This window comes from Aptenodytes forsteri, unplaced genomic scaffold (assembly GCF_000699145.1).
Source record: "Aptenodytes forsteri isolate BGI_AS27 unplaced genomic scaffold, ASM69914v1 Scaffold245, whole genome shotgun sequence".
Classification (NCBI taxonomy): domain Eukaryota; kingdom Metazoa; phylum Chordata; class Aves; order Sphenisciformes; family Spheniscidae; genus Aptenodytes; species Aptenodytes forsteri.
In genome coordinates this window covers 1,284,439-1,297,598 of record NW_008795686.1, presented here as the reverse complement: position 1 = coordinate 1,297,598, position 13,160 = coordinate 1,284,439, and the positions used below count along the sequence as shown (strand labels likewise).

Genomic DNA, 13,160 nt, shown 5'->3' with positions numbered 1-13,160 from the left:
GTAATGAGATCTGCTGTTCTACTGATGAGGAAGAGACCCCAGAATTCCAGTGCAGCAAGGACCTTGTTGGCACTCTCTCACCCTTCTCTTGTTACCCTTCTGCCTCCCATGGCGGATGATTCAGAAATTATCCAATTAAAGGAGAGGCCTGAATGAGATACAGTTTTGCATGTACCTTCTATACAAAATGTGGTGAGCTTTTAGCAACATTTAGGCATTTGTTAATAGGTTGTGGTCTTCCTTTTAAATCTGTCCATTTTTCTAGCTTAATCAGTGTCATTAAAGCTTTTCTGTCTTAAAACACTAACAACAGTGTGAGTTCATATAGTCCATTTGATATTTTTTCTTTTTTTTTTTTTTTGGTAGCAGGCACTACTGCTACAGTAGAAGGGAGAGTGGCCATTTTTTTTAATCTGGATAATTCACTTGTTTTTTCCTTTAAGATTTTTTACAGACATTAAAATCAGTGGCTTGCTCTACATGATACAAATTGCATATGCCTTCTAAAACCATTTGCTGTCTTTTGAAAGACTTCAAAAGCATTGCTCCTTCCTGCCTTCTTCCCTAGCAGTCTCTTTGTGTGTTCTTTTATCCAGTCCACCCCTATCTTATTCATTGATACAATGTACTGAAAATTCTGATCTTCTAAAGGCATATTCAAGTGCAGATTTTTCTTTCAGGATACTGGCTGATAATACTTGGTTTATAGCAGATAGCAAGGTCGAACCTGTTTTCTTGTCTCTTGTCTTTCCCGTCTCTCTTCTTTCTCTTCTTTGTACTCCTTTTTTAGAAGCTGTAAAAGAAACAAACTAGTTTTAACTGACAGCAAAGCCAGCCACAGAGAAAACTAAGCAAAATCTGTGGCAGTTTCGTTGGCCTTTTTTTAATTCTGCAGCTCATTCCCTTAACTGCTTCAGTACAGAAACTCAGTTTTCCCATTTGTTTTGAAGTTGTCATTGCTATCTAGTCAACTTAGTCAAGAAAGTTTTCCACCACATACGTGGGTATATCCTGGATGGACAGATTATTATTTATTAAGCCCTTAATATCTACATGCCTTACCTTCTCAAACAATTTGTTCATCACTTTTCATGTCTTTTAGTCTTACAAAATTTTGAATTGGTATCTGTTTATAATATTTTATTTTGACTTTAAGTATATACAAGTTATCAAGTTCTGTTCCACAGAAATACTCTCATAGGCAAAGTTGAGAGAATACTTAAGCATGGGGAGAATGAGCTGCAGTGAGATGAAATAGTGGTCTCCATTACTGAGAATTTTCCCTTTATATGCAGCTGTTATTGCATCTTTCTTTCAAAAACTGTTTTCTGGTTTTGTTTTTGTTTTCCTGATATGCTTTTGCTCTTTGTAGGCAATGGTTGGAATATTACAAGTTAATGGGCATGGAGAAGAAAGCACATTAATGCAAGACTTAAAGCCTTTTCGAATTCTTATCAGTTTGCTGGATAAGCCTGAACTAGGTAATTTTCATATTACTTCTAGTCTTTAACTTGTTTTACATGCTTTTCCTCTGAGAATTTTTCTTCTTGTTGGTCAAATTGAAACAGCTGTATTATCTAGCTAACCTGCCAGTACTAATTTCTTACATCTTCAAAGCTAATAATTTAATGTATTCATTAGTTTTGCCTCTCAACAAATGCAGTTTCTTCTACTTTCAACACAGGAAATAGTAAGTTAAAGTCAAAGAGAGACCTGACTGCATGTTGGAAGAAATGCAGATTGGATCTTTTCCATTTCTTTAATCAAATAGTGACTTTCACTTTTTTATTCCCAAAAGCAACAGCTAAGATTTATCTGCTCTTTCTTCTAATATACACATAGAGAAGAAATATGTTTAACAAGAAAACAGGTTTTTTTTTTCAGAAGAATTTATCCTGAGGAAGCAAGTATTTTTGGGGGTTTGTTTGGGTTTTTTTTTATTTTCCTTTCCCCTGTTTAAAGTGTTTAAATGCACTTTTTAGCAGGTGAGTGCAGAGGACTATGGGACAAAAGTAGATGAGGCAAAAGTATTTACAACAGTTAAGTGTTGGATATCTTGCCTTTTTCTTTGGAATAACAGTTTTGGAGGTGACTGAAAAAATCAAAATAACTTTTGAAGTCTATCCTAAGATTTGGGGCAGGGATAATAAAACCGTAAAAATACAACAATTAAAGAGTACAACTTGAAAGGAAGTGGTTAAGACAGACCGCAAAGAACAAAATATCTGACAAGAATTTGTCATCTTCCTGGTAATTTGTGATTTCTGGGGGTCAGTTTAAATTTTCAGAGGCAATGTGTACATTAAGATTTCATGAAGTAAGCAGAGCTATGAGGATTCTTTCAGCAAACTGAGATGCAAGAAGCAAATGGGATTTCTACTTAACCCAATGAGCGCACTCTCACTGAAGGCAGCTCAATGAGGCTGGGAGAAAGCATGAAGGAGAAAAGGATATTTCAAGCAGGGTCACTTTGTGAACTCCTTTCAAAATAAGCTTGCTTTTTTTTTTTTTTTGTCCCCCCTCCAAACTCAATTTAGCTCAAATCTGTAGGAGGCGCTATTTCAAAAAGTATCCTGCAGACTATACGCGGAATGAAAGAAAACCTGCCTCAAATTAAAAGGAAGGAAGATGCTCAAAATATTTTACCTTGTATTACGGAAGATGCTCAAAATATATTTTATTTTCCGTATGATAACAGCATAAGCTAGCTTATGGGTGGGTATTTGAAACTGTTTGGTTAAAAGCTACCTTTGATCAGGAATCTGTGTAGTCACATTTACATGTTACTAAGCTGAGCTAATAATCCCTCAAAGAGGGTGTGTTGGCTTGAACGTGGGCTATACTGATGTGACTGCATAGCTTTTGAACTAGGTGTGTTTGTATCCAGCCATCATTGTACACACGTTGTATGGGAAAAGAACTCTGCTTGTGCTTTGTATACTCCCAGGCAGAACAATTGCTTCTGTATTTCTGGAATGCAAAAAAAACTTCTGAAATTGAGGTAGCTTATGAAATTGAACAGAAGGAATTTTATGGTTTCAGTGACCAAAGCTAGCTAATGATCTGGATAGTTTTCAGATGTGGACTGTCAGCAGTGCTATAATGCATAAGACTGATTGCTGGTATTTCTCCCTAGGCCCTGCCATCCTAGAGGATGTATTGATTGAAGTGTTTCGAACATTATATACACAGTGCAAAGCAGAACTGGAGCTTCAGGCAGAACCTTCTTTCAACAAAGATCACACACAGCTAAGCAGGTGAATAATGAGTGTAATGTATTTAGTATTAAATAATATATCTTTTTGTTGCTGAAACCATGACTGTGAAGCCTGTGGAACCGTGACCTGGTTTCTTCATGATACAGGATCCATTGACATTAATTGCAACTTCTGTGTTCAATGCAAAGGTCTGAAGGGCTATGGCTTTACTTTTTTTTTTTTAATATTTAGCATGCATTTTATTCTTATCCGTGACAAAAATGCTTGCTTGATACAGCTGGAAGTCAGTATGTCAGTGGTACAGATTAGTTGTGGCATTCTTTACATCTGTGTTCTTCAAAAAAAAAAAAGTGGACTGATGAGCTTTCTTGTAGAGTAAAAATGGAGAGTGCTACAAGACAGCCAGAGAGGGGGATAAAGAGGGTTTCAAGATTTTAGTTGAATATCTTAAAAGGTGGAGAGAAGAGGGAAGTTCAAAGCTGGGAGGGAGAAACAACTGTAGGAATGATCATGGAAAGACAGATCTATTAAAAATGTGGTTAGAAGACAAATACTAAAGAAAGGATAGAGAAGAAATCTAGCAACTGTGAAAAGACATTGATATGAGGAGCCTGCCAATATACTGAGCACTAGAGCAACAACCACTGTAGGGATGAGGGGAGGATAATTTGTCAGTGTTAACTGGCAGTGGGTAAACTCACGGTGATGTGTATTTACATAACTCGGAAATGAAGTGTAAAAATTTAAAATGTTCCTTCTATTTTCTTTCAGCAAACTGAGAGAAAACAAGAAAACAGCAGAATTGATTAAAACTGCCAATCTTCTCTTTAATTCCTTTGAGCCTTATTATATGTGGGATTACATTGCTCGTTGGTTTGAAGAATGTTGTAGGTAGGTTATAATACTTAATCTCTGTGTGTGTAAAGTTGAAGTTGACTTTTGTTTTATAAGCTTTTTTTCTTCAAAGACGTTAGTCTAATGTGATCATTTAGTCTGTAAGTCTTTTTCTTCCCCATCCCTTTAACTTTGATCTTTTGGCCAATTTCAGTCAGATGTGGTTGGTGGCCTCATCAACGTGAGTTCTCACAAACTCAGTGTCTGGGTAAAATCAAGAGACAGAATTAGCACCTCTGCTGAAGGGAAGACTACGGAGTGATCTCAAAGCTACTTTGTTTTGTTCTGTCTGTCCAGTACAGGATTACTCATTGGGTGTCTAGCAAACCCGTTAGCTTTACCAAGAGTGACTTGTGGAATGTGTTATCTTTTGCCCCGCTCTTTTAGGGAAGAAAAAGTGTGGGAGCCCTGTACGTGGCAAGGAGGGCTACGGGAGGGAACATAGTAAATGAGGGAGAACTGAAAATATTAACAGGAGGGAGGGGGACCAAGGGACCACAGGAGAGCAGGGTTGTTGCTGTGGCGAGGGATAGATGACGTAGGGATTTCAAATGAAATTTGTAGAAAAATTTTTTTCATTGCTTATGCAATAGCTTAATAATGTATTAAGATATTTGGACACTAAGTTGTCTATGAGCCAACAGTGTGCTGTCATAAGTAAAGAAAACTGTGTCTTGGGCTACATTAGGGGAAGCATGGTCAGCAGGTGAAAGGAAGTTATTTTTCCTTTCACTTAGTGTTTCTAAGGTCACATGTGGAATATTGTGTTCAGCTTTGGGCACCCCAACTGAGGAAGAGTGTTGAGAAACTGAAGAGGCTCTAGTAGAGGACTGCTAAGACAGTCAGAGTCATAGGACATATGGGAGGTTGAGGTAGGTGAGTTTTGGTTCAGCCTGGCAAGGAGGGGACTCGAATAGCAGCCTATGACTTCCTGAAGGGCATTTACGAAGTTGATACAGCCATACTTTTAGTAATAGCTGATGGTAAAACAAGGGACGGCAACAAGAATTGTGGGCTCGGGTTCAGGTTGGACTTTCAGAAAAGCTTTGCTAGGAACATAGTGCAGCAGTGGAACAGGTTACCCAGCAAGGCTGTGGAGCTTCCTTGGGAGATTTCCAGGACTCTGCTGGACAAAACTGTGGATAAATTTATCTAGCATTGTTAGCAGTCCTGTTCAGCATGAGAGGTTGGACTAGATAAAATCCCTTCCAACATGTCTGTGACTTAATTTTTGTGTGTTGGACTGAATTGCTAAAGTAAAGAAAGCAGTCTCTGACCAACTAACAAGCAGGTGAGAATTTCTCTACATGTAAGTAGATGTTACTATAAGCATGGATACGTGATTGCCTTATTAATAAATAAATGGAATCTGGAGAGTGTTTTTTGGGGGTTTTTTTCTACATGAGCTGCTGTGTTATGTAAGTTATTGTCTTCCTGTTTAAAAAGATACACCATTAAGTGAAAACATAACCAGTTGATTTTAAACTGTGAATTGTAAGTTATCTTTATATCATCTAGTCTGATTGCTAAATCTCAGTTATAACTTTTAAAGCGATTTAGATATCCCTCTGAATTTGTCTTAGGCTTTTTCTTATGATTTTCCCCCACTAAAAATTAAAAATAGGATTTCTTGTACCTAGTGTTTTCTCCCGTCTAAGTATTGCTCACTGATATTGAACCTTCTATGAGGTATTACAGTTGAACAAATTTGTGAGTAATTTATGAAATGGTAGATCTTTCTGGGTAGGAGCACAGAATGTGAACAGAATTTGTTATCACTTACACAAAGGGACCATTTCACTGAACTGTAAAACAGGCTGCTAGTTTTATGAAGAGAATTATCTGTTGTTAGAGAGATACAGTAACCCAGTGGAGGTGTGGGTTAAGTAGAGTGCTACTTTTCAAACGAGGGTTACTGACAGAATGCAATTTAAATATGATTTTAAAAATCTTTTAAAAATCTTTTGATAAATGCTTACTGTCACTGTTTCAGACTTGGTTTCTGTAATGCTTCTATTATTTCAAATAAATCCTTTTTTCAGCCCTGGCATATATGTTCATGAACGCTTCCAAAACAGAGAGAAAGGATTAGCATAACTATTGCTGAAAATATGACACTGCCCTCACCACCACCCCCAGCAGAATAAATGAATTGGAGAAACAAAATATTATTCCTTTTGTTCATATCCTTTGCTTATAATACTGTCAGATTGCAACATGATTTCCCAGGGGATTTGTGTTCCCTCTTACTTCACTCAGCAATAAAACTCACCAGATTATGAATTCTTGTCAATAGTAAAACAATACAGTCAGCTGAAGTTGAAGTGGACATTTAGAAGAGCTTGTTTTGTTTTCCTCTTGTACAGCTTTAAAGCTTCATGGACCTTTCCTTTCACTTTTGGTTGGCTTTATCTCAAGTGCTTTATGTCTTGGGTTTAGATCTCTTCAAAATTACTGTGCTTCCAGTAACACTGTCCCTTAATTCTATTATTGGTGCCCATGCTTATGCTGGTAAATATTGCTGTATATGGTGGAGTCACAAATGCAATTTTCCGTAGCCTGAATTTCCTTATTTTATGAATGAAGACTGGTTTACAGTGAAAGGCTGGTTGCAGCTTTTTCTGAAAGCATGCAATGGGGCCAAAGGGGCTACTTAATAGTCAAATGAGAGATTGCTTATTTGTTTATAGGGATTAACCCTGATGTGTACAGCTCTGCATTAAGTTACAAAAACATGGTCAATGTAAGGGAAGGGAAAAATATCGTGAAACCGTATTTGAATTTTGCAGGAGGACATTACATGCCAGACTTCAAACTGGGCCTGGAGGTGGTAGTGAGCAATCTGAGTTACCCCTGACAAATTTCTGCTTGTTAGTGGATTTTTTGTTGGATATAGTTTCTTTGGTAAGAATTGCTTTATTCGTTGCTAATACTGGGATTCTGTATATTTATAGTCTACAGAAATACTATATCTGCTTTATTAATTATTTTTCCTGAAAATATATTGCCATAAATTGGTGGAGACCTTTAGAAGAAGTTTTGGTTTCATTGTATGATTCTTGATAGACTGGTTGGCTATAACCAAAGTGGTTTTTATGATGCTTATATCTGAAAATTTTTGTCTGTCCTTGATTTTCTTTTCTCTGAAACTACACTGTATTTATTACAAGTATAGTGTTTTGTAGTTTGATATGCTAGTTTAGATGTACAGCTTTCTTTTAAGGCTCTTTTAAATGTCACGATAAGATATGTATCTTCTTCTCCTGTTGGCATTGCTTGATGTAGCAAAGACTGTTGGAACTGTTTTTTCTATACCTGTCTTTCCTCAATTCTTTGCTTTCTCATTTCAAAGCCTACTAGAAGTATGAGAGTGCTGTGTCAGGTATGGCAATCAGCCTGTTTTCCCTTTAGTTCTTAATAACTTGTTTGTCTTTCATTCTCAAACTTTTATATTAAGGTTATTAAAATAATAGTAGTAGCATTCTTTAGCCTTATTGTTATGTTTTGTAATGTGTTTGTGTGTAATGAACAAGATGTAAAATTCTGAAAAAGAGCTAAATATATTTCTATTTGTTGGTTACCCAACTGTAAAGTTAATTTTGTAATTATTTTTTTTTTAAGTAAAGCATGTATTTCTTATTCTTGGATATTAAGATATTAATTTTCCTTTTTCCATGTTCCATATGTTTAGAACACAGTTAAGCAAATGATAGGTACCACTGTTACAAAAGATAACTTTCAGTGTGGAATTTGGTGTTACAATTAATGAGTTTTACTATCACTTTGTTAGGAGACTTACATTGAAATACAGACAGAACACTTGCCTCAGCTGTTGCTCAGGATGATTTCTGCATTGACAAGCCATCTTCATACTTTGCACTTGTCCGAGCTTACCGATTCCCTCAGACTCTGCTCGAAGATCCTTAGTAAGGTTCAACCTCCGTTGCTATCTGCTGGCACAGATGGTATCCTGCAGCTTCCTAGTGGACACAGCAGCTCCATCAAAGAATGGGAAAATAAAAAGGTAACTGATTGTTTTGCAGCATCTTGGAAAAATACTTTTTGTGTGGAAAGGAAAAGTGGGCTTTCTAAGTCTGTGCTGAACCACCCACAAGTCTTTGATGAGATTGAATGTAATATACAACAGTACATGTGAAACTTGAATCATCAAAAGGAATTATAATTGTGCACTTCATTGTGGTAAAAGGTCTTGATTCTTAAGGGGTTTTTATCTAGATTTAATATTATACATGTATAAATCACTTCAGAGTTAGGGCCTAAGAATGAACTAATCAACTAAGGTTTGAAGTTGTAATGCACTTCAATGGTCTGATCATGTGGACACAAAAGAATTCTCCATTTTGGTTACATATCAGGCATAAAATCTCCCCTCACCCAATTTATGTGTATCAGATTAATACCCATCAGTTATTTTACTGCCACTGTTAAGTTCTTAGAATCATTTAATAAAGAAATAGAAGAAACAAACCAGCCAGCAGCTCTTTCTCTTTTAACGTTGTCTAGTTTGGTCTACGCAACCATGGCTCTGTAAGGTATGTTAAGTGACATGCCCTGAAATCCTTGTTCTCCAGCTGAAGAAACTAGAGGAATATCATAGAATAATTTAGGTTGGAAGTGACAGTTGCAGGTCACTGCTCCAAAGCAGGGCTGATTTCAAAGTTAGATTCTACTTTAAAGCTAGGTCAGGTCACTCAGGACCATACCCAGCTTAGTTTTGAATATCTCCAAGGATGAAGATTCCGCAACTTCTCTGTACAGCTTGTTTGTCTGCACTGTGTTATTTAATCAGAATTTCCATTGTTGCAGCTTGTGTTCCGTGCTTCTTGTTCTTTCACTGTGGATTTCTGAGCATGCCTCCATCTTTTCAACGACCTAAAGAGAAGTCACAGACAGCAGTAAAGACACCTTCTCCCCCTCCACAATTCTTAGCATTCTTTTTCTTAAGACTGAGCAAATCCAACTCTCTGAGCTTTCCTTCTACGTCAGGTGCTCCTGTGGACTTACTCAGTACATCAATGTTTGTTTTGTACTAATGAGTACAAACTTGGACACGGTATTCCAGATGTGTCTTAAAACTGCTGAGTAGAGGGGACTAATCACTTCCCTTGACTTGCTGGCTATACTTTTGCTAATACGGTCCTGTATGTGGTTGGCCTTCTTCACCAGAAGGGTCCACTGCTGGCTCATGTTCACCTTGTCCATTAGGGCTCCGACATCCTTTATGCAGGATCCTATCCTTATTCTTTCTAGCCAGTTGATACTTGCCTGGTTTTGTTCTTTTGCCTTTTTTTTTTTAAATAAAGCCTGATTTGATTGAATGATGTTGCCCTTTGAACCTTCAATGGCCTTTTTCTTTCAATTACAAATGACTCATATGTGACCATAGCGTCTGTTAAGAGATAGAGTGAAATTAATTACCGTGGTTTTGATCTCTTTTACATTGTATTTTATAAGACAGTGTCACCCTTTAGGTCTTTCCAAGCTTTTTAGTACATATTAACACAGGAGACAGTGAAAGCTATCTCAAACAAATTTTCATTTTCATTCTTACTCCATCTCTGGTAAAGCAAGATGTAATTCACCATATATACTGATGTCTCTGTTTTTTTATTTATTCATGAAAAAGTTATTCAGATTTTTTGGATTATGCTCAAATTCTGTATTTAAGACAGCTAGTGATTAGGATGTCAGACAGCCAGACAACTTCTGGGCCTGTTAGATGTCAGACAACATCTGCCATCACCAGTAAGGTAGCTAGATGAGAAGTATGTGGGCATGTTCTTTACCTGCATTTACTCCCACTGATCCATGCATTTCTGTTTAAGTTGTTTCCCTATTCACCTCACATTCTTACCAGGAAGCAGAGACTGCGCTACCATTTACCAACAAGACCATAAGGAGTTAGAGCAGCCCAGAAAGCCACTATGGGTTCTCTTTGAGTAGAAATCATTCATCAGATTTGTTCATATTCTGAACTGATGAGGAATCGAAGTGCACAATGACTCATGAAGAACTGTTGTTGCTGGAGCAACCCTTCTTTCTTGTTTCTAGGGGATTATTTTTTTCCTTTCTAGTTGCAAATGGTTAGTAGTTTTTAAATGAAAGTTTATTTCTTCTTTTATAACTTTGTATTTGAAAGAAATCCCCAACTTCCAAATCTCAGAATTGGTATATAAAAAGAAAGATGCTAGTTAGTTAAAGTTGTGCCATATATACATCTATAAATTAAGATTCCATCCACACTTAATAGGCAACTTCTTAAGTCAAAGAGCATAAATTTTATTGAGAAATTGAGCTGGCTTTATTAGTATAAATGTGGAAGTGGGAAAAATGTTTTTTAGGTTATGAAAGATTTTATTCTTCATTTACAGCTCCACAGTTCACTTCTTTAAGGTGTTTTGACAACTTATAGTTGTAATGTTAAATGACACTGATCCTGCCTTCCTAATGAGACAAAACTTTAGTAGTTGTGGTTCTTCTATCAGTAGTATATCTAGACAGTTATAGGGTTAAAATAATTTAATATCTAATGTGATTATTTACTTGTACAGTGGGAACGTCAAAAGTGTGATCGGAGAAGTGTATACTCTTTCCTACTCTCTCAAGTCTTCCCATTCTTCTTGGCTGACATCTCCTTTTTGTCTCCTTTGCCATGCAGGCATTTTTTACTCCTTTATGACTGCAGCAGTTTCTGATTAATAGATGAATATCTTGTCCTTTTGTAGAACATGCTAAAATCTAAAATATTAAAAGAACCTTGCTAGCTAAAGTGACCATAAGCAACATAGTTCAACGTCCTGATTCCTGCTAGAAGTGAGGGGTTTCCTTTGATGTATGAATATTTTGGTTTATGATGCTGCATAAATTAATAATACCTGTGCCTATGCATTTCAGCATTCTTTCATAAAAAATAGATTTGATTATGATATGAAGAAAATGTTAAAAGCAACAATATTTAAAGTATTTAATATTTAAAGTATTTTATTTGATAAACAATGCTTTTTTTTTTATAGTTAGCTTGGTCTGGCAAGCTTACTGAAACACCAAGCATCATTTTGCATAAAATGTATTTATATGAATAGATTTAAAACTGTGGAATAAAATTGTTGCTTTCAAATGGAGAAGCAAATAAATATTTTCTCACTAGGACGTAAATAACCTATTTTGAACAATCATTAAACTTTTATCTCGCTCAGATGCCGTCAGTTTCACTTGAAAATCCTAATGATGTGTTTGAAGATGGTGAAAATCCTCCAAGCAGTCGATCATCAGAAAGTGGATTCACTGAGTTCGTACAATACCAGGCAGATACGTCTGATGACATTGATAGAACATTGAATGAAGGTCACGGTGCACCTGGCATTCCTATTATTGGTAGCACATCCTCAGAGACTGAGACAGCATCAACTGTGGGATCTGAGGAAACCATTGTACAGCCTCCTTCCATAATGACACAGGGGACAGCAACTCGAAGTGGGAAAACGATCCAAAAGACTGCAATGCAGTGCTGTTTGGAGTATGTCCAACAGTTTTTAACCAGATTTATCAACCTGTATATCATCCAGAGTAATTCCTTGTCTCAGCCCTTAGGGGCAGAGCTTCCAGTAGACCCCACTAGAGAGCAAGGACAGACCACCAAATGGGACAGAGAATCACAAGTTGATGCTAAGGTGAAGAAAACAAACAAGAAAAAAACACCAAAAGAATACCTTCCTGCCTTTATTGCTGCTTGTCAGCTGTATCTTGAATGTTCAAGCTTTCCCGTTTACATTGCTGAAGGAAACCGTACTTCGGAATTACATCCTGGGAAGCCTGAAGTTGGTAAGCTGCACTTTTCCTTGTTCCTTGCTTTTAAATTTTTTTTTTTTTTTTTTCCAAAAAACCTTAAAGTAATATATTCATGCTTTGTGTGTGTTGCTGTTGTTCCTCTCAGAAATGTAAGTTTCCTTCTGTATCAATTGGTTTGCTTTTTGGAAACTAAACTATTTTCTCATAGATTTTAAGAATATTGCTCGCGTGGGATTTGACACTAATTAATATTGGGGTGACAAATACAAATTACGCAAACTGAAGCCTGAGAGTAGAATCTAGATTTTCAGATGTTCCTCTTTTCTGTGTGGATCCACGATGTTTTCTTTGTCATATTTTGTAATAACATACTTCATGTCAGCTGTGGCTTTTAGCTTCATTTTAGCAATTTTGGATTGATGTGCACATTGATCACTTTGTGCAATACATGGAAATTATAAGCTTCTGTCCAATAAAAATCATACCAGATAAGAAATTAATAAATTTTACTTTGTTTCTATTAAAGGAACAGTTCTTGCAAGCAATTCTTCTAGCTACAGTTGCATTAGAAAACAAAATAAAAATGATGGGATTTGTGAAGATACAGATACAGAAATGCGATTAAAATGTTGACAGTTCTGGATTACTGTAAAATGTGACAATTTAGATGGACAATCCTTTTTACAGTTTGTAAATTCTTCAATTTACAGTTCTAATTCTGGTTCCACTTCTAGTCTGTAGCTTGAGAGTTGCAGCCTTAAAATGTTATCATGGTGGATATGCTTGGAGCACGCAAGAAATAGTTACAATAATTTTGGCTACTGTCACAGTCGTCTTCTGTGATTTCATTTTTTCTAGGAAACTTCATGGTCACAGCTTTTTGTTCTTATCCACAATTTTCAAAATCTATTAAAGGCTAAGCAGTGGGCACTGCTTGGAGATGAATAGTTTTTTGGCTTTTGGAAACAAGCACGTTAATTTTAACATGACTGCTTCTTCTGTTCCTGTAGTCCTTAAGATGTGTTGTGTGTGTCTTCATTATACAGCCAGGAGCAGAGCATATCTTTGACTTTGTGAGATCCAGCCATATCAGACATGTATGTCAGTTGAAGGCAACTTGGTTACAGCTGTTTATTAATTAAGGGTATTGCAATGCTAAAGGGGTGCTACCTTTTGCAAAAGATCTAGCACCGGATATTTGTGCTTCTGTAGCATGAGCCTGAAAAATGTGATTGCCTC

At 36.5% G+C, this 13,160-nt stretch overlaps 1 protein-coding gene across 1 annotated transcript in view; it reads left to right on the top strand.

Moving 5' to 3' along the window:
- DOPEY1 (dopey family member 1) overlaps nt 1–13,160 on the top strand; it is a 60,207-nt gene that overhangs the window by 11,424 nt on the left and 35,623 nt on the right. Inside the window, exons 8-14 of the mRNA XM_009282711.1 lie at nt 1,373–1,481; nt 3,137–3,257; nt 3,990–4,109; nt 6,902–7,016; nt 7,465–7,494; nt 7,903–8,136; nt 11,330–11,954. Of these exons, the coding sequence (XP_009280986.1) occupies nt 1,373–1,481; nt 3,137–3,257; nt 3,990–4,109; nt 6,902–7,016; nt 7,465–7,494; nt 7,903–8,136; nt 11,330–11,954 (1,354 nt within the window). The remainder of the gene's footprint in view (nt 1–1,372; nt 1,482–3,136; nt 3,258–3,989; nt 4,110–6,901; nt 7,017–7,464; nt 7,495–7,902; nt 8,137–11,329; nt 11,955–13,160) is intronic.